The sequence below is a fragment of the Calypte anna genome, chromosome 1, assembly GCF_003957555.1.
Source record: "Calypte anna isolate BGI_N300 chromosome 1, bCalAnn1_v1.p, whole genome shotgun sequence".
In the NCBI taxonomy this organism is placed as follows: domain Eukaryota; kingdom Metazoa; phylum Chordata; class Aves; order Apodiformes; family Trochilidae; genus Calypte; species Calypte anna.
Genome location: NC_044244.1, coordinates 33,824,703 through 33,848,898, shown reverse-complemented (window position 1 = coordinate 33,848,898; position 24,196 = coordinate 33,824,703). Strand labels below are relative to the sequence as shown.

Below are 24,196 nucleotides of genomic sequence, written 5' to 3'. Positions count from 1 at the left end.
TTACACAGAAATTGAGGCAGTGAACTAGGTCTGGACATTCATTATTTTGCCTGGATCTCTATAAACCAGGGCATCTTAAGGCACATTATATGCCCATTGTTTTTCATACAGCATATATTTAAAAGAGGGAATGAGAACATCATCCTGCTGTCAGAATTTGCCCTCTGGTACAATATGAAACAGTAAGAAAAATCAGTGGCTGCAGAGGCCACCAGGCTTCACATCTGTGGAGAGTCACAGCTGTAACAGTAGGAGAGGCTCAGGCAGACCCTGAGAAATACTGCTGTAGAAACCTTGCTGGACCAAGAAAAGCATGGGAGTGACTGACTCCACCAGAGCAGCAGAACGCAGAGGCAAAATTAAGCAGCCAACCTTGGGGAGGTCTCTGCTGACCACAGCTCAGCTAGTGGTGTATCAGCAGGCACAGCTAAGCTTAACTACAGTCTTTTCAGTTTGGTGGTTATCCTTCTGGTGTCTCAAGGCAGTGATGTTTCCAGTATGACCCTGGGGAGTCTGCTCCATGGCTTAATATGTTTTGCTTTTTTTGGAATATTCCTGATATTCAAATTTTCCTTTGTTGAGTTTTTCCTATTACGTCCACTTTATCTTTTGTTTTTATTGGGTCCTTGCTCATCTTTATATTAAATGTGCCAAAAATGCTGAACCTCAACTGGCAGCTTTTATAAAATAAAGCTATTAAGCATTTGGTTCCTGTTCCGTTTATGGAATCTCAAGTACCCAAAACTTTAATTACAAAAACTCTGATTACAAAAATCTCTGAATCATGACTTGCATTACTGTTAAGAAAAATCCAGTTTTAGTAAAAGTAAAAACAAAACCAATACAAATTCTAGTATACTTAATAAATCATTATATCTTTGCTACTGCATTATACAGGATACCTTAACATACATTTCTATTATCTCCTACCTCTTCTAGAAAAAGTGCCAAAGAAACAAACTCTATATCCACATCAGTTTCTACTATAATCAATTACTAATGACTTTTCTATGAAACTGAGTTTTCCAGCCCTGCTTGCTTAACATAGGCAAAATTCCTCCCTGGTGAAAAATGTAGCAAAAGTCACTGAATAAAAAATACCAAAAGCCAGATACATATCTATCTAGGAGGTTCATTTTATAACTCCTTACTACCAGTGCATCTATTCCTCTTGCTATGCTAATTTTTAACACATAAAAAGACATTATTAAATGCCATAAAATTCAATTACTGCTATGTGAAGGTGATATTAATCACAAAGATAACTCAGCAATACTTTTCCTGTCTGACCTACAAAAGCCACTTACAAATTGAGAAACACTTGGAAGTCCAAGTGAAGGGAAAATGGTTTTCAAGTAAAAGAGCTTGTCATCTCCTATTTAAATACAAAAACATTTTGCAACCCAATCCAAAAGAAAAAGCTGAAGAGACAGCTTTTATTGCTTTAGCTCTGTTAACTGCATTCTAGTACTGAAGAGCTATTTTAGTAGCAATGGTGAAATGACAATTTTACACCAGCACCTCATCACTATTCACAGATCTCCACTGACCACTGAAGAATGTAATGTTAATAAAGGTCAAAATTACCATCTATATGCATAATCTCCTGTAAAGGATCAACCTGCTTAATTGTTTCATGTAATTGCAAACATCTGATTAATCTTCCCTAAAGGCACAGAAAACATTTCCACAGATTTTAAAAACTTGAGTTGATCCTGAGACACAGGTACAATAGGTTCTTAATCAAATATTTTAGTTTGATATTAAATTATTTCCATTCCTTTAAAGAGTACATTAGCTGACTTATTAAATTGGCTAGTTACTCATTTAAAATTACTTCCTTGGTTTGCAGTGCTAGGAAATGACTCTTTAACAAGTATTCTTGAAAGTGTATCGTTGCTCCTTTGCTCAGTAAGGTGATGCCTTTTAAAGCAGGAGATCAGCTTGCAATTTTTAAAATCTCAGGCAGCATTTAGCACTATGGGCATGCAAACAAGTAAAAGACAGGATTGTTCCATTCTGATTATCTACCTGACCTTAACTCTTCTCACTAACCCTGCCAAACATTTACCTTCCGTATTTATTTTGGAAAGTGCTACATTATCATTATTTTCCTGAAAGAAATCAGTTTCTGCAAAACTCCCTGTTACTAAGCACTTCAAGAAAACCAGTGCAGTCAGTGAAGTAAATGGAAAAGTCACAGGGAGCTGAATGCCACATGTAGGACACGCCACATTAAATGCATCCCCAACTGCATGCAAGAAGGGTGAGACTGCTTGCCAAATCATTAAGCTGATTCTTAGTGCATTCCATGCACTTTATATATTCTGTTATTAGCACTCCATATTCTTTACTCCATATATATATTATTCTGTAACTTAAGGATTTGTAGCACATTGTTTTCTATTTGGAGGTACAACATTTTTGTGACTAAGGACACAGAAGTAATTGTTGACAAAAGTTTTCAGGTGGTGTATGACTTCAGGAGGGAGATGTACTCCTTTTTTTTTCTGAGAGATAGGAAATTAAGTAACTTTGCTACCTCTGGGTACAAGCCAGTGATGCCCTCCTCACAACCTGAGACTTGATCTTGACCCCCCAGAAAACTCAGTCTCCAGACCTGACTACATTCCCTACGCAGTGGGGCTCAGAAAGGAGCTGCCACAGTGACTCCATCTGCTGAAATGAAGTCAGAAATGTTGACCAGCCCTCCTCAAAGGATAGCATGGCACACCTTTAGGATTCAAACTCAAGCTATTTGAGGATCAAGTTTAAAAAAAAAAAACAAAACAAAACCACAATTAAAAAGAGAAAAGAAACCAAGTTATTTCACTGGCAGCAGTTAACATTTTTTCCTCCCTAACGTCTGCCACAGCTGTAATGAAAGGTAACTTATTTAAAAATACAGTTACAGTATCACGGGTGGTTCTGCAGTGTCTCTACAGGACAGGCTGTCACTAAAATTCTGGTTGTAGGAAAAGAACATCAGGAGGAGATAAAACTGACTGACCTTAAGTAAGCATTTGCATATTTTCCAAGCTTTGGTAAATAGGAAAGAGTAGGGCTTTGGGGTTTTTTTTTCCCTAATATAACCTAAATTTTGAATCTCTCAGGCTTACAAGCATTGGGATTGACAAGATTTAACTCAAAATATTATTTTCTTCTATACAATACAATTTCTTTTTCTATTTCTGTGTTTTACTAGCATTTCCTTTTTCTATTCACAATAAAAGATTAATGCCTTGAAGTTTCTTTATTTTAAAAATTATGTGTATTATGTACATAGAAGAATGGCTTAAATACAGGCAGTTCTAAGAACCTCACTAGTGACATACCAGTTGATCTGTTCTCTCTCAGACAGCATCCAAATCACACAAAAGCTCTCCTGTTCTCATTTCTCATCCAGTACCACATTATGATCAAACCAGGGTGATCTGATCCTTACACAACTCCTCACCTCAACCACTCACATCCTCCTGACATCTCCTTCACAGAGATGGAGGCACTCATCAGGTGTTCCAAACTGGCTGTAACTATTGCTGTAACTAAGTCATAACTTACTACAATTCACTAAAAGGTACTCCTTGGCTGAGGAGCTTTTAAGTATGCAACACCTGAAGAAGGTATTATATACCTGAAGCTGCTCGAAGATGGTTGGGATTTTTATGTAGAGATGTTATGGTGCTCAAAATGAAAAAGAAGCAAGAAGCTACTTACGTGGAACCTGTGGGTTAAACAGGAAGCCCTGACTTGCATCAGGGTTGTGGTGGAGGTGTAGGTACAGAGGTGTGGGTAGTGAGGTGTGGGTATAGAGTTATGGGTATGGAGGTGGGGGTATGGAGGTTTGGGTACAGACATGTGGGTACAGACATGCAGGCATAGAAATGTGGGTGTGGAGGTGGGGGTGTGGAGGTGGGAATACTGAGGATTCCAGCCTACACCACTCATCACTGTTGCCTGCATTGAGATGTTTGTGGTGGGAGAAGATCATTGCCACAGGGAGAAGAAGGAGCTGCAGGGTGGCAAATACCTGTCTGAAGTGAACTGGGGCCACAAACTCTGCACAGAGATTCAAACTCAGGCCAAATCACAAGCATGGAGAGACTTCCATCTCTGTTAGCAGTCAGAAAAAGAAGTGTAGGAAACCAGTTCCCAGAGCTGCTGAGACTCTTTTCCTAGCAACTTGTCCCAGGAAGAAGAACAAGGTCTAAAGGGATACAAACACAAAAGGATGGCCACAGGTTGTTGGCCTACAACAACCAACTACTTGCTTCTTATAGAATCATAGATTCATAGAACTGGCTGGGTTGGAAGGGACCTCAGAGATCATCAAGTCCAACCCTTGAACTACTGTTGCCGTTGCTAGACCATGGCACTGAGTGCTACATCCAGCCTCTTTTTAAATATCTCCAGGGACAGAGAATCCACTACTTCCCTGGGCAGCCCATTCCAATGCCTGATCACCCTTTCGGTAAAGAAATTCTTTCTAATATCCAACCTAAACTTCCCCTGGCACAGCTTAAGACCGTGCCCTCTTGTCTCGCTGAGAGTTGCCTGGGAAAAGAGACCAACCCCCACCTGGCTACACCCTCCTTTCAGGGAGTTGTAGAGAGTGATGAGGTCTCCCCTGAGCCTCCTCTTCTCCAGGCTGAACAGCCCCAGCTCCCTCAGCCTCTCCTCATAGGATCTGTGCTCGAGTCCCTTCACCAGCCTGGTTGCCCTCCTTTGGACCCGCTCCAGGACCTCGATGTTCTTCCTAAACTGAGGGGCCCAGAACTGGATTCAGTCCTGCAACTCCAGCCTTTTTTAAACTAGTGGCTCCAATGTACTGGGGACAAATTAAAAATCTGTTTGCTAGGTGAGGATTATGTCCTTCTTGAAGGCAGGCCTTCTTGAACCTTGAGGACTATCATGACTCCTTAGAGTGGGGTTTATGAGCCCTACTAAGCAGCAGTAGTCAAAGTAGAGCCATAAAGCCAAAAGCGTATCTGGAAGGAGGAAAAATTAATAAAATAAAAAAAAGTAGGAACTTCTGCCATGAAAGGTAAGATTATTCCTGGCAGAATTCCTTTCCTGTGTCACTCCAACAGACAATGTGATGAAATTCATCAGAACTGTTTGCTGTCGACAATCTGAAGAACCTTTCACAAGAAACTCATCATGGTTGTCAGCTATACCTGGATCCCAGTAGCAACAAAGTCCTTGAGGAACCAATAAAGATAATTTTCAATAACAGCTACACTTTGGGAGTCTATCTTCTTTTGAAGCAACACAGAAGTCAAGAGGTAAATTCTTTCTAACAAACACATCAGCTTTCAATAGCAACTTCAGCATTTCTAATAGAGATGTGAAAAAATAATTTCTTGCAGATTTGTGTATTTTATTGCCTTCAAACAATGCTATAACCTCATAGGAAATCCTAACAACCAAACAGCTCAAATCACCTCTATCCGTGCTGCACTTCATGTGTTTCAGGATTTTCCCCTCCCCTGTCACTCTTTATTATACTGACTTTTGCCTGAAGACCTGTTTCTTAGGAGTTTGTCTGTTCAATCTGCACCTCACAATTGATTGCTGTGGCAATCACTATGATGCCACCAAAAAAAAAAAAAAAAAAAAAAAAAAAATTAATAAAACTGCAAGTAAGGAACAAACAGGTTGAGCAGATGAACTCTTTATTAAAGACAGTATTTTCTTGCAACTATTGACAGAAATGGAAAAGCAAAATAAAGTCTAAACTTACCCTGAAACCTCATATATGACAGATGTTCACAGTGTTGTGACAGACCATGGATAGAATTTCCTTCTTGACTTTTGGCCCAGGAGCAATGTTCAAACAAGTCATGAATAAATATATTGACTGCATCTTGATAAGATATTTTCAGAACTTTTTACATTTAAACTATTTTGAATCTTGTGCTTCTCTTCTCAACAGACAACAAAACAACTATTCTGTGGCTAATATATGGATGAACATTTGGCATAGTGGTAAAAATAAGCTTCTCATTCGGCTTCAGACCAAAATAACCAACCCCTAATGGGCTCCTCCCTGCTGCACCATCCATACTGCTCACACTATGAGGTGCCCCCAATGCTCAGACTTGGGAACTATCTCACTTTAGCAGATGTCACAAACTCTTCAAGTCACACAGCAGGGACCAGGGGTAAGGGTGACAGCACAGTCCACAGACTTGGAGCTGGAGCACCTCTCCTATGAAGACAGGATGAGAGAGTTGGGGTTGTTCAGCCTGGAAAAGACCTTCTAGCAGTCTTCCAGCACCTGAAGGGGGGCTACAAGAAAGCTGTGGAGGGACTTTTCCTGAGGGCATGCAGTGATAGGATGAAGGGGAACAGTTCCAAACTAGAAGAGGGTAGATTTGGGTTAGATATTAGGGAGAAATTCTTTTGTCTAAGGGTGGTGAGACACTGGAACAGGTTCCCCAGAGAAGTTATGGATGCTCCATCCCTGGAAGTGTTCAAGGCCAGGCTGGATGGGGCTTTGAGCAACCTGGTCTGGTGGTAGACATCCCTGTCCACGGCAGGAGGGCTGGAACTAGATCTTCAATGTACTTCCAACCCAAATTATTCTATCAATCCATGAATCTATGAACTATTATCTTTATGGCTGGTCCTGCTACAGGCACAGATCCTTGCCACCTATTTCTCCCACTCTCCCAATCCACCTATATGCTGCTGTTGGGTCTTTCCCCTCACAACATGTTGGTAGTACTTCTAGGAGCACAGGTCTATGGTGTAAGCCCTGCCTTACTGCTCACAGAACAAGCACAGGATGCTTGGGTAGATTTTGCTCCCCTGGCTCTGCTCTTCTAGGTGACACAACAGAAACAAAAATAAAATCAACTTGCATCTTTGTTTCATGATTTAAGATAATGAGCACCAGGTTCTTAGTACAAGGGGTAAAAATTCACTTAATAACCCAGGAAAACCTCTTCCTCTTAGAAGCAAAGAGCACAGACAGTGATGGGATGCCCTCTGGCTCTCACCAAGACTTCCCAGAGCCAGGGCTCTTTGTCCTCCTCCATTCACTTACTGCTGAGTGTGACAGACACTTAAAGATGGTGCAACTCTTACTGTTCATTCTAGGCTTGATCTGCCACAAAACAAAACCTGTTAAGTAGTCAAGACTCAGATACCTGAAGTTTCACAACTCTAGATTAGGAAGAACATAAGGAAAGCCAGTTCCACAAGAAATTCCTCTACCAAGCTGCTTGGCAAAAAGAGCTGCCCTCGCATATTCTGGCCATTCTGAAACCCTTTTTCTCCTTCCCCTCCCAGGTAAAACAGAGCAATGATGGGCTTGTGGTATGTCTGTGCTTGATGAGAGCACACAGCACACAGCTATTCTCCCTTTATGCACCGGGGGGTCTGATGCTGGCTAAGCCTAATATCTTCCATCTTCATCTAAATACTTCCATGAAAAGCTAATGGAAAAGCCTTAAGACTGATGCATCCCAAACAGATCAGCTAAGAATTTCTGCAAAAATCAGGCCTTATTATCAACTTACTCACCCTCATCCTCATGAGGATGTAAGATGTAAGATGTAAGATACAACAGACTCAAGGACATTGACTGGTGTAGCATAAAAACACCCACATTTGGGTTTGGAGGGTGCCTACAGATTATCTAGTTCAACTTCCTACTCAAAGCTTGGCTAACTTCTAAATCTGGGGTTTCTCTGGTTGAGATTTATAAAATCTTCAAGGAGGGAAATTCCTCATACTCTCTGCTGAGCATGTCCTGTGCTCACCTCCTTCCACTCGAGCATTTCTTTCCATGCTCCATGGTAAGTTCCCCTGTTGAATCTTGTGACCATTGTCCCTTCCCTCCTTACACCATTAAATAATTTGGGGAATGCCACAGCCTCAGCAGACCTCTGGAAATGAAGGAAAACTGAGTTCTGTAGGAATTTGTTGATCACACACATGACACTCTCCATTCACTTGCATCCTCAAAAATCTCCACTCCCCATGGCCTTTGTGGGAATCGTGGCCATGCTGTGCCTTCCAGAGGGCTCAGAATACAGAATTCTGATTAAAAAAAAGGGTGAGCAACTTGCAAAAAGGTACAGCATCCAACCGTTCATCTCATCCTTCCATGTATCCTAAAATAACTCTTTTTTCGAGGTTTCAACAAGCACAATGTATTGATAGACTATATTGAGGATCATTAATCTTAAGAAGTTACAAGCACTCTGCATGCTGTGTTGGAGAGGTAATTTGTAAAGAATTAAAAATAACAATGATATCTAACACTGGAAATGAGGAGTTAATCATTCTTTTAAAAGATACCTGCATTTTCTCATTGAAATCAATTCTTTCACTACACAAGCAGCCACCACAGATCTGAAATGGGACAATGTCTTGCATGTGGTACTTACACAGTCTTTCTGAAGGCTTTGTGACCTCCCCAAAGGAAGACTGCTTTTAGTTTCATTGAACATATATATATATATATATATATATATTATATCCCCAGTAAAAACAACCCAAAAGACATCAAACACCAGAAAAAATACATTGAAATAACATAAAGGATCTAATATAAATCCACAAAAGCCAGGAAATTCAGAGATAAAGAAAGACTTTCAGACAAGGGAAAACTTTCCAAAATATTAAACTGGAGCATAAATTGACTTCCTCTTCACATGTTTGCCATCAAGTCATTCCAGACACAGGGGGCAAGTTCCTCCCTGGGCTAAATCAAGTGCCTTCAGCAGTATTACACCATGAATCAATCTGGCCCTACAGAACGATGTCTGTAGACTTTCTCCATCTCTGATCATTACCAAAGATATTTGAGTTTAAACAGCAACTCCATCTCTTACAGCTCATTCTCCCATTTCTCAGAGACTGCTAGAAAGCTAGATTTGTGAGACTGCAATAATTTCCATGATTACAGACCATGATGTCAATCGTGGGGTTATGACTTCATCGACAGGCAGACTAGAAGGAGAACCTCTGTGAGAAGGAGAAAATCCACACTCAAATACAAGTGTATCTGAGATTAGCAAAGACAACACTGCACCTCACTGGGCAAAGACATTTCAATCTGCATAAATAATATTCTCTGCTTTTCACTCCAGCAAAGTATGAAAATGCCCTTTAAACATTTCTGTTCCATGTGTAAGTCACTCATGGTGCTGATGTGTTGCCACCCAAAGTCAACTTTGGTGCTAGTGCTGAGCTAAGCTTGATGTCAGCAGCAGTTTAAATCATACACTGTCAGTCCAGTTCTTTGTGCACTCTCTGGAAGTGCAAAATCAAACATACAGCTTAAGGCAGGATATGAAGGTAATGAAGTGATTTTGGACTGCCTTCACACTTGCCATGGTTCTACCCTCATACTTAAGCTGTCATGCCTTTTGGCTGTCATATGGCTGTTCCCTCTCTGATAGAGCAAGATAACCAACCATAAGGAACTAGTTACTAGATCCCAGGTATCTGGCTCAGCAATAGGAGCCCATAAAGGAAGGTGATGGGAAAACTAGAAGACAGGATGCAACCTCCTGGACTGTATCTTTCCACAGCTAACCCAGGCACATAAGATAACTGCCCTGAGATACAGAGCAGAACTGGTGTAAACAGAAGAGGGGTTTGCATCACTTTTGTTTCTGAAAGAGGAAAAATGGGTTTTCCTTTCAGTTTCCTAGACTGCAAGAGGCAGAGACGCTATGACTGACACCACATAGCCATGTAAAATAAGAGGCAAGTAACTTAGCCCTCTCTCTACCCTGAAAACTCTACTATCAGTGCATGGGATATAACTGAGCTGACAGCTGGTGAGGTCAGATTCAACCCAAGAACTCCCCATTTCTCCAAGTCTTATAGGGACTTGAGCTGTATGTTAATTTTTTTTTTTCTATCTTCTAGTCCTTGCTGTAAGACTTCTCAAAGGTTACCCAAAATTCCTCATCTTTAGTCTTGGAACAGATGTTTATTTTGTTGGACAGTTTCCAAGTAAATCCAGTCAGACACTTTAAAATTAAATAAATGCCCTCTTCAATTTTTCAGCTGCCTTATCATGCTCCAATTACTCAAAATGAGAACTTTTTTTCTAAGCTTCTAACCATGATATTTACATAGCCCTGAATGAGTCATTTGGGCAAGCTAAGTATTCAAACACCAACCTGAAAAAGACAAACCAAGAACAGATGAAGTTATGTTTCACCCCTGCCTCTATACTTGTGCAAAGTGCCTGGGATGCTCACACTGCAAAAGTGCAAAGGAAGGACAGAATCCCCCTCCTGGCTTATAATATAAGGTCACTAAAAAAAATCTATGAAAACTAACAAGCCAACAACAACAACAAAAAAAGAAGGTGCTAAATAAACGAATAGCGTTATGCCCCCCAGTTATTACATGTTTTAGATAATGGGCTTTGAGGTGTAAAGAAGGCTGTACAGAGCTTAGCAAAGTACAAACCTTGCTCTGGGACATTATTTAATTAGCTATTTGAAATTTTAATCATGCAAAGCAAACCACAATGATTTCTAATTATGAAAAAAGATCATGATGGCTCTAGCTTCCCCCTTAAATAGCTTTCTTAGTGATTTGGAAGGACAGGATTAATGATGTCTCTCTTGGAAAACACTGGCATCTGGTTTGCCTGCAGAGGCTCTGAGACCTTCTACTTCCTGAAATGAGCAATCAAAGATGAAGTAGCTTCTGCTTGGAGCAAAATTATTATTAAGCATATAATTTTGAGACATTTTTGTGTGCATGTGTGAATTCCAACCATAACGTAATTTTTCTTTGTTGCTGTCTGTGCAATGGATATTGCCATTACCTAAGAGGACACTTTGATCTAGTTTAAACAAAAAGCACAATGCACAAAACCTTCTCCCTCAAGATATGCTGTAAAGGGCAAATTACTTCTCTTATTTGAACCCACATTCAGTGGTTTTTCATTCACACAAATAAGAAAGGTTTCCAATTTATATCTCACCATTTACAACTATCTACAGAGAAAACTTTAACTCCAACCAAGTCAGCTGAGTCTTGTTTTTAAATTCACTTCAATGGAGCCACTACCTGACACAGATTTGCCTTAAAAAGAATTTGTTTCAGTGGGCACAATACAATCTGTAAGTATCTACCTATCGTGACCACTGAACATATCTCTAAGGAAAGGTAAGGATGAAGCAGAAATAGCAAGATCATTCAAGCATTTTCAAAACCATGTTTGTTTTCTTCTGTTATCTTCGAAAAATTTGCTGAAGGTTAAAGCACGGAGGTGTCCATATTCCAGTTTTCAAATAGTTCACTGAAATGATTAAACTAGAAAAAAAATTTGTTTTTGAGAAGCAATACTACTTATATAGCAGACAAGTTGCTTAATGCTTAAAAAATGCATCAATAAAAATCTTCTGCCTGTACAAGTCTAATGTGCTTGTTACTCATGTGGTAACTACACAAAACTTGTTGACATAAATAACAATTTTTTCATATTCACAGATCAATTCAAATGCTATTCTTACTATGTGAGAGTCACTGTAAAGCTTCTGTTCATCTGGTGCCTAACCTGAGCATGTATGGAGCTTCTTCCTCAAACTGCCTGTGTTTTGTGCAAAAATGGCTACCTGCACAATTTTTAGAGCTCATCACCAACAAGGAGAAACAGTTCTACATCACATTAGGGGCAGACAGAGAAGGCTGAAACCCAAGCAACTGATTTCATTAGGAGTCTGGACACTGAACTCATACAGCCTAAGTCTTTACCATGCATCTCCTGCCTGCATATTCAGTCCACTTGACCAGAGGCACCATGCATCACTGACAGCTCATTTGTCTACCTATCCCAGTAAGACTTCCATATAAAACTTGATAGAACAGTTGGTACACGCTTGGTCATCCCTGACTTTAAAGAAATTTGCAAATGAAGCACCTTAAAAAGTACATACACCTCTGCCTGCTCCAAAGAGTTTCTGAATGAATGTCAGAGTGCATGCCACAGCAGATAGCCCTGTCTCCTCTACATTTTTCATACATACATACTGAGTACTGCATGTACTTGGATCAGCGTGCTGTGTGAGTTGTTTTCTCAAGACCCCAACAGTTGTCTGTGGAAGGAATGGCCCCAGGCAGATTTCTCAAGCATCCTTAACAGGAAACAACACAGGAGTCGTGATTTCTGCTCTGTGCAGAGCTACCAGTCTGACGAGCTCCCAGCACTTACTCTGAACAGACAGCATCTAAAAACCCTAAACCTTGCCACTTCATTGATAATCTTAAGGGCTCCAAAAAGGATTTGCCACTACTGGCAAATCACTTTTAATCAAAGAGAACCAACTTCTGCAGAACAGACTCGGTTCTCACTGACACTGATACAGATACGCAAGAAATACATGACTTCAAATGTAATTTGGCAGTACTCTTATTTAAATCATTGTAAGTAGTGCCAAAGTCTGACCCTGCAGTTCTCCAGTTCAAAGTTCTCAAGACTGACAGACTAGAATAAAAGAAACTGAAAACAGCATGTTTATTTTTCAAAAGTAAAAAGAAAAGGCAGAATAAAGACATACATTATGCATTACTAACCTCCTAGTACCACTATGTGAATAGCACACACACAGACACAGAACTGAACTGCCAAAACCCCTCTGAAACTACAATACTTGCAATAACAACAGGCTACATCATTTGAACTGGAAAGAGAAAGAATTAAAATCACGTGGAAATACAATACAGCAGCTGTTGCCTGCAAAATTCTTGAAATCATGCTATAAAACACATAAATAATGCCTTATGCGTGTGGAGATTTCTCTCGGGTGTGATTTGATCCATCTATTCTTGACGATTGCCTGTCTAAGTTCCTCAGTTAACTAGTATTTTCCTACTTAACCTTAGAGCAGATTGTAGTTAGCTGAGCATGCTCAAAACTGCCAGTCTAAGGTAGCAAACCTTATCTCCCAGCTAACCCTTCACTGCATTTCAAGCCACCCAAAATCCACCTCAACCCTCTGGAGAGCCCTTCAGAGCTACGTAAGGTCAGGACAGAGCACAGCTCCAAGCACAGTGCTCATGCCAAACTTGCACCACAGTTCATCAGAGTAACAGTGCTCTAAGAGGGGGTTCTACTCACACCTCCTACACAACTACCCTAATCCCAGTTCCTATGCTTTCTTGGGTGAGGAGCACCCTCCAGCCCTTCTCTTAAAGCTGAAATGCCACACAGAGAAAAGGCCCTAGAAGAAAAACAAGGAAGAAATGGGTAGCTTTTGAGTATTAGTTAACGCCTGTGCTCAAATTAAGAAAGAAGTGGAGTTCCAGGCAACATTCTCTAATATCTGCATTTCAGATCACACTAAATGCAGCCCTAGTAATGTCACCTCAGGTCTTCATATGGATGCTTAAATCACTCGGCTAAGCTTTCTCTTGGTTTCTTCCTCTCCCATGTAGGCAGTCCCACTACTTAAATGCATTAAATGCATATCGAGGTCCTGGAGCAGGTCCAAAGGAGGGCAACCAGGCTGGTGAAGGGACTCGAGCACAGATCCTATGAGGAGAGGCTGAGAGAGCTGGGGCTGTTCAGCCTGGAGAAGAGGAGGCTCAGGGGAGACCTCATCGCTCTCTACAACTCCCTGAAAGGAGGGTGTAGCCAGGTGGGGGTTGGGCTCTTTTGCCAGACGACTTTCAACAAGATAAGAGGGCATGGTCTTAAGTTGTGCCAGGGGAAATTTAGGTTAGATATTAGAAAGAATTTCTTTACGGAGAGAGTGATCCGGCATTGGAATGGGCTGCCCAGGGAAGTAGTGGATTCTTTGTCCCTGGAGATATTTAAAAAGAGACTGGATGTGGCACTCAGTGCCATGGTCTAGCAACCGCAACGGTGGTTCAAGGGTTGGACTCAATGATCTCTGAGGTCCCTTCCAAGCCAGCCAATTCTATGATTCTATGATTCTATGATTGCTGAATAGCAGCCTTGAGTCTAAAGAGCATTCCAGACCAGCTCATGGAATGTCACTTCTGTTAGCACACAGGTCCAGCCCTGGCTGAGCAGTACCTAGAGTCCCTCAGTCCTCCTGCTGTCTATACTGAAGACAGACTTACAGACCTCCTCCATGAAGTGTCCACATTGAGCAAATTAGTCCTGAGTAGCACGAGGGTAAGCACCACATTTCAGGTTCCCAGAATGGAGGGGTAAATGGGTTAATCCAGTGTCAGCTCAGTGGATCACATATGGAGAGCAGGCAGCACATGGGCTTGGTGAATGGATTCCTCTCTGCAGCTCTTCTAAAGCACACGTTTGACAGTGCTGACTGTGTAAAGGCTAAATAAGAACGGGTTTTGTCAGATCTGTTATAGGTAGATAGTATAATCTGTCCCCTTCCAGGATACACTCATAAAGTCCCTGTGAGGCTGCCTGTAGCTTGGGTGGAATGGATTTCCCACAATGTCAGGCTACAGAAGATAAGGTAGGAAACCCAGAGAAGCCTGTGTTTGGGCAACAAACCCACCCTCTTCTCCTCTCTGGCAGCTCAGAGTGGCCATGCACAGCAGAAAAGATTTCCTTCCTAGAAAGAAATCACTACAAACACATCCAAACAACAGGGAAGAAGCCTCCCTGCCTTGCTGTAGTGCAAAGAAGGAATCCATACCCCATCCACAGCCTCCAGTAACTGCAAGGCTGATCAGCATTTTCTGAGCAACCAGAATCACTCAGAACAGTAAGTAACAAATGTTTGCAAAATAAATAGTGTGCTGTGAGCATTACCAGCCTCAACACCATGATTCCAAGCTCCTCAACATCCACCTTTCTCATCTTCCCAGGCCTCGGTGTTTCTGATTTCAGGGCTCCTTGCCCCAGAGACTGAAAATATCTGGATTCTCTTGGACCTGAAAAGATCTCTTCCTCTGTTAGCAGTCACTACTGCCTCCTTAAACCACTAAACTGCCTATCCCAACCTGAATATTTAAACAGTACAGCCTGTGAAGTCACCATCTTCAAAGTTCAGGTTCTTGCCCCACTATTTTTTTGTTTTTCACTAGCAGTCTGACAAGAACCTCACACAGGTCTTAGGACAGAAAAACAGATGCACTTGCAAACTCCACTGCATACTATTTCCCTTTGTATTTTAAATAGGTACCTAGCCTGAAATAAATGCAATACAGCAGAGAAAAAATGAATCATGAAAGCTAAATAACACAGAAAGCAGATAACTGTTGGTATTAAAATTATCTTTTCCCCTCGCTTTCAGTTGTGTGCTACTGCATTAGAAGCCACCTCTTGGTGAGGATATTTTGCACTGAAAGAAGCCCACTTTCTTCTTGAAAATCTAGCCTCAGACCTAAAACATAATACAGAACTGTAATTTGAAGTGAGGCTTAGTCCCAGGATTAAGGAAGAGGAAACAACAATGCTCGCACTTAAAGCATGCAATGACTTCCATTCAAACACCAGAAAGCACTTTCCAAATATTAATTATCACAGTACTATACTCCCCCAATCATTCCAGGAAAGGATCAACCCTGCATTCCTTCAGCATCCACATCACCTGCTTGAGTCTGTAAAGAATGCAGAACGAGGCCAAAAGTACTACTCCTCTTTAATTATTGTCATAACTCTTAATTGAGAGGAATAAATTTACCCACACAGGGACTGACTGCCATTTATAAGATGGCCCTTTTCTATCACTGGCAGAGAAAAAATGTAGTATTTTCTTACAAGAAAGGCTACTGCATTACAAGTTATATTAAATAAGTTATATTAATAAGTTATACTAAATAAGCTGCACAAATAGTCAGAAATTGTAAGAAAATGTGGAAGTCTTGATTCTGAATCTCTTGTTCTGGATCACACTGTAACACATGGGTGTTCATCCCACTGTACCACTGCCTTTCAAAAGGCCAGGGTATGGAAACAGCATCTCTGGAGGGGGTGGTATGGAATGGCCCCATCCTGCAGCATGGCTCAGATGGGTTAGTCCTCAAAAGTGGAATAACCACATTCAAAACACTCAAGGAATTAGGGACCTGGGTTTCATCACTATGTTTGCTGTTTATGGGATCAGTATTGGACTTCTATATGTAATCAAGATGAGAAAATACCATCAATATGCAATCAAATACCTTTCAGGCTTATATTTGGGGTTGGTTCAAAGCCCTTCTGGTCCCAAACCTCTCTACTCTATCCTGTATATCAAGAACACATAGGGTTTTTTTAGTATCTCACTCCTATTTCCCACCAGCTGGACACACACTAGAGATATCGAGATATTTACATCTGCCTTTAGAGAAACAGGTTAAAAACATGCACTGGTTTAAGATACAGAATTGAAAAGCATGTTTCCCCTCCCTCATCCAACCTGTTCCCAAGCAAGCCTTACTGGAGGAGGATGGCCTTGAGCTGAATGCACGGGGCAGGCTGCCAGGAAATCCGAGTTCTATTCCTGGCTCTTCTACAGATTTCCTTGGGCAAGGCAATTAACCTTGTAGAGCACATTTTCAATGGAGGTGAGGCCCAGCTTCTCTTTCTGCATTCATGACATTTTCAGCAGTGAAAATTGAATTCTAGGAGCAAGAACAAGTGGCTGTACTTTTCACTACCTGATAGGTTTTCTCCGTCAGGTAGCTGGATGCACAATTGCTGGTAACTATGACAGCAACAAAAACAAGAATTCAAACGCCACAGGTGCAAAAATGCCTCCTGGTGCTGCCACCACCAGCCTCAGTGCTCCATTTCCTCATTTTTAAAATGGACAATGAGGATTATAAAAAACAAAATACACAGCCAAATGGAGAACTGTTTTTTAAAGTTCTTGAACACCCACTTTCTGAGACCATAAAAAGGAAACAGCTCAGATTTTCAGTTTACCTTTCACCACAGTTGCTATATTTTTACTTTCTGCATTTTTTGCCTGATAAAAATTTCCTCTTCGGACCTCAAACAGAACAAAAAGATTCTCTCTTATGGATTCTGAAATTTTTAGTGATTTTTTTTTTTTACTTTTTAGTATAGGCACACAATATGTTCTTTTGTTCTTTCCTTTTTGAGAATGTTGAATAGAAAAAAAAAAGAAGTGAAAAATGGCAAAAAAAAAGAGAATTATGTACCTGTTAGTTGTAGGTGAAAAGTTCAATAATCACTGGTTTTGTCAAAACTTTCAGGTTTTGAGATTTGATTTTTTTTAACAGATCATCTCAACTGGAAAGTAAATGTATAGGTGTAAAGATTCTAAGGCTTTCAATTAATATTCTGCATTCACTTCTCAAGTTTAGGAATTTTGAGGGAGAGAGGTCAATTATAAAAGCCCTCTCAACTTCTTCAGACAACTGAAACAATGACACCTCCCAGCTGACAGTGTTGCCTACACAAATGTAAAACAAGACAAGAGGGCACGGTCTTAAGTTGTGCCAGGGGAGGTTTAGGTTGGATATTAGAAAGAATTTCTTTACAGAGAGAGTGATCAGACATTGGAATGGGCTGCCCAGGGAAGTAGTGGATTCTCCGTCCCTGGAGATATTTAAAAAGAGACTGGATGTGGCACTCAGTGCCATGGTCTGGTAACTGCAGCGGTGGTTCAGGGGTTGGACTCAATGATCTCTGAGGTCCCTTCCAACCCAGCCAGTTCTATGATTCTATGACTCTATGAAAACATGTTAATGAAAGAAGGTATTTTATATTACCACGTTACAGAACAGTAACTATGATCGTCATGAAGAAGGTAAGATAGTTTGGAAGACTTAAAATAACAACCTTATGTGCACATTTTCATCATGTTCTTTACAGGAGGCAGTAAAGCCCCATACATTGCAGTAAAAAGTTGGAAAGATGTGAAGTAAGTGAAATGCCATTCCAAGAACAAGAGACAGATTTTTTTATCCGTGCCATCTTCTATACATACAAAAAAACATAACTTCCTTTTTGATTCCTCATACAAATGTGATTTAAGTTTTACCTCAATCATAAATAAATAAATGTGTGTGTTTGTAACCTAGGAATGTCTAACCTCACCTAGGGATGCACTGGTAAGCACCATGCCATCAAAGTGGCAGGATCTCTCACTCACAGATTTTGCAATCTGAAAGGCATATTTATGTGTCATATTTATCACCTAAGTTGCTTTTCCCAATGTCAAAAAAGGTTGCCCTCTCCAGACAAGAACTCAGCACACCACCAAGAAAGCCTTTTTTAGGGCAAGATGGACTACGATCTCAGAACATCCTTCTCTCTCCACCACCTGGTGAAGAAGCCTGTGTGACTTCAAGCATCTCCTAGACTATGACTTCAGATGAGACAAAAAAGGCTGCACTAAATGAGAATAAGCAAAATTAGTTAAACAGCTTTCACTTCACAGAGCATGACACTACCAGACAAAAAACTCTACTGAGATAATAATGGTTTGCAAAGACTCATTATGGGCAACAAATAACCTGAAAACACTGATGGGTCTTCTGAGGCAACGTGTTCTCTTGGTATGTATTTCTTCAATTCAGTACCTGATTTTCAAAGTCTTACAAGTGAATGAACATTAGGAGTCCTTGCCTTGCCACACGCCTTCTGGAAGTGCTGGCATAGAAACATCTCACAAATTCCATGTTTAAGGTTTGATATCTCAGCTATGTCAAAACAGTGGGAACTAATCTGAAGAAAAAGTTATTAGAAAAAGGTACTTTTGTAATTATTTTTTAAAATGTGGTTTGGCACCACTTACACTGACCTTCAGGATAAAGTAAAACTGCCCTCATTACCAAGGGGAAAACCTGATCTTCAAAAGCACAATAATGTCTAGTTAATCATGATTGGATCAGATAAACCTCCTGCTTAAGGAAATTGAGTTTGCTTCTGATTAGCTTTTATCTTCTAACAACCTGAAATGCACTAGCTAGAAAACAAAAATCTTGAAAGAAAGAGAAGTTTTCTGAACAAGTCACAGTTGTTGCTTGGGCATCAGTGATGAGATGTGCAAGGGGATGGATGCTTCCCCTACACTGTGTGCTTGGCAAGTTACTGATTCTCTTCTGCTGTTTTAATCATTCAGCTTCCAGAACTTCATCCTTCAGTCCTTTAAATCAGTTCTACAGCATGACATCAGCCATTGCTCCTCCCCACCAAAGCCCTGCTCCTTGTTTTTTGAGCAGTGCTGCTATGCCATGCAATGAATCTGTGGTTCAGGTTAAACATTTTGAAGTGAAATCAGACAATGCCAAAAATTCTATCTAAAGACATAACAAAACCCATCGAAATAAAAACCAAATACACTCTTAAGCATCAACCTCAGAACTGCGTCTCAGGTTTCTCCATTAAGCTGACGCCTGAGAGTAATAAAGTCTATGAAATTTCCAGAGGTTTTCAAGGCAATTCTTTGGAATGAACAGCAGAATAATTGACCATTCAGTCTCCTGCTCTGCTGATAACCCTTCAGCCCCCTTCTTTCAGTCAACTTCTAGATATACACAAAATAATAAATAAATAAATTTTTAAAAGGCTTTTACTACGAGCTCTAAAGAAAAGACTAGGTGAAGCCACCAGCAAAACTGTTGCTGATTCCAAGAGCAGCAGCCCTGGGTCTCTGTAGCAAAAGACTGGCACTGATCAAGTCAGTGACAAACTTCCCACTTCTGGAAATGTGAATCTCTGTGGCTATGAACTGGACTTTATGCCTGTGGCACATAAAGTAATTCTGCTAATACAAACCAGGGTGCTTCATCTTCCCTTTTCAAGCATCAAAGGCTATGTCTACAATATACAGAAAATGTGGATCAGCAAGAGAAACAAGGCTGGTACTGAGGACCTCAGGTCCACACTATGCACCTTTCAAGAGGTTTTTACTTCATAGAATCATAGAATCATAGAATCATAGAATCATAGAATTAGCCGGGTTGGAAGGGACCTCAGAGATCATCTAGTCCAACCCTTGACCCACCAGAGCAGTTGCTAGACCATGGCACTGAGTGCCACATCCAGTCTTTTTTTAAATGTCTCCAGGGACGGAGAATCTACCACCTCACCGGGCAGTCCATTCCATAGCCTAATCACCCTCTCCGTGAAGAAATTCTTTCTAATATCTAACCTAAACCTCCCCTGGCACAACTTAAGACTGTGTCCTCTTGTCTTGTTGAAGGTCGTCTGTGAAAAGAGTCCAGTTCCCACCTCGCTACACCCTCCTTTCAGGTAGTTGTAGACAGCAATGAGGTCTCCCCTGAGCCTCCTAAAGTGAAGAGCCTTCACTTTACCTGAGTCCCATGGGTCCAATGCCTACTGGACTGTGCTTCTCCAGCACATCTTCCAACTTTATTTCTTTTGAAAGAAACCCATCCCATGAGCTCTGGGATGGCTCCACAATGCATACAGTATCTGGGGGCAACTAGGAGCTGTGTTACCAAAGCACACTCCTGATTTGACCTAACACACTGATGCAGATGCATCCAAAGAGCACAGAACTTGTTCCTGCATGAGAACTTCTAAAATTAAGGAATACCAAGGTGATGAAGAGGTTTACCTCCCTCTTAGTCAGTAGGACTCATCCATCAATGCACTTCTCACACATGCATAAACCTGCAATGAAGTAAGTTTTACAGCAGCAGGGACTGTGTTTCTGATTCCAAGGAAGTTCATTTCCCAACTGCTGGACCTTGTTATCTTCAGGTTTTCTATTCAAATAGCTCCTTACATTTAGAAATCTATGTAATCTATGTAACCGAATGTTTTCTTTCAGAAGTTTGTCAATCTTTGCTGCCTGTGCTACTGACAAGGGTATTCTTTTTCTTGACAGCTTTGCAAAATACACAGTATTGTATTTAAAAGGTCATCAGATGTCTCATACGCTTGTGGTAAACTGGGCTCTTTGCCCTCTTCACTTGGGCTTTCCCTCCCCCCTCCCAGTTTTGTACTAATCAAAAAGATTTACTTCTCTTCTAAAAAATAATATATATGAATAAATACATTGCAAGTCAAAAACATTAAATACTTAATTTAAAACGGCAGAAGGAAAAGCTACCAGAATTCTAAAGTGGTCTGTTTGCTTGTGTGTCTCTACATGTGCATATTGAAGGAAACAGCAGAAATAATACTTTACAACCTGATGAACAACATATGACACTGAATGTCTAGACTAACAAGAAAAGGGGTTACAAACTTAGGAAAATACCTGAAATATAGAATTCTGCCCTCTCCAAGAAAAAAAAAACAAAACTACTCTTTATTTTCACTGATATAGGGCTACCTTCATTATGGCTTAATATATAAACAAATAAACTGGATTAAAGAAGAAAATACTCACTAAGGATTTAACTGAAGTTTGAATTGTATCAAAACAGAAAGGATAACATTGTGTCATCTGCTTTTAGGCAGAATCCTACCCTAATTTCAACTATATGCTCTGCTTAAAGTTTTCACCATGATGGCATATAATAATTCCACCACATTTCTTTCTGAAGCAAAATATAACACCACTCTCCATTTCATCATACACAGAAAAGGAACTCATTAACCTAATTTAAACTGAAAAGAGAGATGAAAGAAAGGAGAAAAAACAGTATGTTTGCTTCTTTGTCTATAGAATTATCTCAATGCAAGCTAAAGATAGGAGTGTCACCTCTCCTATCACAAGAAACAACCATATCATTAAAATAAGCAGATAAAAAGTGTTTTTTCAACACGCACAACAGCAAAGTAGTACCAAGTTTGAAAATATGCCCTAGTTTAAAAAAAAAAAAAGAGTGAAACTGTTGCAAGTATCAGCCTCACAATGAAGTAATGCATAAACCTATTAGATAACCTGTAATTCATATTTCTGCAAACCAGATTCTTCACCCAACAGCCAGTGCTAAATTTAATGCTCCACTGATACCACCTGTTCTTTCATTCTTGTAAAGACACAAAACTAGAAGGGAAACATTGTACCCTAAAAGATGCCAGCAGCCTTATTTTAGCTCTTTTCACTGAAAGCTCACCTTATTTACTCATTATGAGTGCTCAGGAGAGAAAGTATTTCTAACATTTCAGACCACTGCATTTTCACTTTCCACAACACTCAACCATCCCTATGCAACAGTCACATGTTCCTAAATCAGTGGGGATGGGTAGGTCTCTTGCCTACTGTTCTCATAAATCAGCTATTTCTGGTTTCCTTGGAACACAAGGTGAGGAACAAGCAAGCAACACTTCCAAGGTGCAAGGTCCAAGACCAAGGGGAGAGAGCAGACAGTAACCTATCCATGGCTTACTGCACCTGGCACTTGCCTTCTCCGAGCTGCCTTTGAGAAGACCACCAGCACAGGTAGGACTGAACATGCCACAGGCTTCCTAAGGCAAATGAACCTCTTCACACACCCAAAATCTGCCTGTCTTAAAAACTACAGGCAAAAGCAATGTATCTAGCATGTTTAATGGTCTCTTTTCTGCGAAGAAATATCCTGGGTTACTTCATAGCTTGACAACAACTACAGAACTAGCCCTTCAAGTGATTGTTAAAGCCATTTCTCCTGTGTTTAGCTGCTGAAACACTGGAGAACCTTCATCTGTATTTTAAGTACCCTGTGGTGCTGTTTGAGCTTTTTCAGGCATATACTTATACAGCTGTGGTAACATCTCTGCAAAAGAACAGAACAAAATGAGGGGGAAAACGACAGGACCTCAGAGAGGAAAGAGATAGCAGACCAAGATGAGGGTGATTTGGAGAAGAAGTTTAAAGCAGCGTGTTGACCAGATAAAGGAAAAGGCAACTGGAAAACAAATGAGAAATGTCAACTTGTGATGGAGCCACACCTTTGTATCTTCTAATATACTATCATGTTTTCCAAGTGACATCCCCATCACTTTTCTTTTGGAAGCCTAAGCAAATGATGGGCAGAGGCACACAAGGCAGACTCTCATTAGCTGCAATCATCAGTGAGAGCACAGACTTTTAAGTATCTGAGTCTGAAATCTTTCTATGGCCTAAGAACCAAAACACGTGTCTGATAGCCACCTCTACAGAATAAATGGACAGGGAAAAAGGAAACTTTTAATGAAACATATTACTAGTAACTACAATTATATGAGGCATGAAGATGGTCCAGAATAGAAAAACTAAATTCTAAGTCAGTATTCTGCAGTTCATTTTTGCTTTCTCACCAGATTTAAGGAAAATATGCTGTGTTTCCAGGCAATGCAAGACAAAGACCTTTCAGTTTTTAAACATTATCTTGTGCACACTGAATCTGAATGTTATCACCTCTCTTAATCACCTTCTGATGTCTGATAGTGCCCCTTTAACCTCTGTTACTCAATTACTGAACAACTTATCTCATTGTTACTCTCTTTTGAAGGAAGAGTTGTGCCTCTTTTCATGCTGATAAGAGACACATAAATATTCACTCCCAGCAAACATTTAGTAGTAAAGTGTCTTGAGCAAACTATCAGAGTCTAAAGGTAGGAAGCTGTAGTTAAGTTCTCTATCTTAACCCTTTAGTTGATCCAGCAGAACAAAGAGACACAGAAGATGGATGCTCTTTTTTTACAAAGAAAGCAGAAATAATAGTCCTCTAAAAAAAAGTGACTTTGTCATATGCTTTACAAGACAGCAAATAAATCAAATGAGTGGAAGTGAAATACTTACCCATTTTCTGGGCCGGCCTCTGGGTCGCTTTTCACCAGTGGCTTCTGCTTTCTGTAAAGGGAAAAGAAACACCATGTATTTTAGACCTCAGCATTATTTAACAGCCTCAGTAACTAGGAACTCCTTTCCTGTAACATTACCCATAACTGTATCTCTCAGGTGGCATCAAGCCCCCCTCTCACTCTATGGGTTTTCTGGTGGAATGTGTTTATGCTGTTTTTTTCCTGACATTTCCTCGCCAGTGTGGCCAGGGGGTACCTCTCCTGTGCTCAAAGGTGCCCCTAGCCCAGATCCACAGAGTGTCCAGGGACAGAGAGAAGCACGAGTGCCCAGCTGCTCCGTGCCCCAGCCAAGGACAGCCATGGGGCATGCAGGCTGTGGACAGGGATGCAGGGCAGTTTGGGAACCCCAGAACCCCCAATAACATCAACTTTTGTCATTCACAGGCTGTCAGAAATTACCTGCAGTCACTAAATGAAAAACACAGATTGTATCAAGCCTTGACAAAGCAGTTTATAGCAGCCACAATTTCTTCTTTCAGTGTCATGATGCTTACGTGTGAAATGGATTTGGACAGACAACCACCATGAACATGTGTTCACACTGGGTGGTAACTTCTCTACTTCAGGTTTTCC

General features: G+C 40.6%; 1 protein-coding gene across 4 annotated transcripts in view; it reads right to left on the bottom strand.

Annotated features, from left to right (window-relative positions):
• Positions 1-24,196, bottom strand: part of HMGA2 (high mobility group AT-hook 2) — a 114,641-nt gene that overhangs the window by 79,014 nt on the left and 11,431 nt on the right. For all 4 annotated transcript variants that reach the window (XM_030469177.1, XM_030469179.1, XM_030469178.1 and 1 more), the window contains one exon: positions 23,562-23,612. In XM_030469177.1, the coding sequence (XP_030325037.1) occupies positions 23,562-23,612 (51 nt within the window). The remainder of the gene's footprint in view (positions 1-23,561; positions 23,613-24,196) is intronic.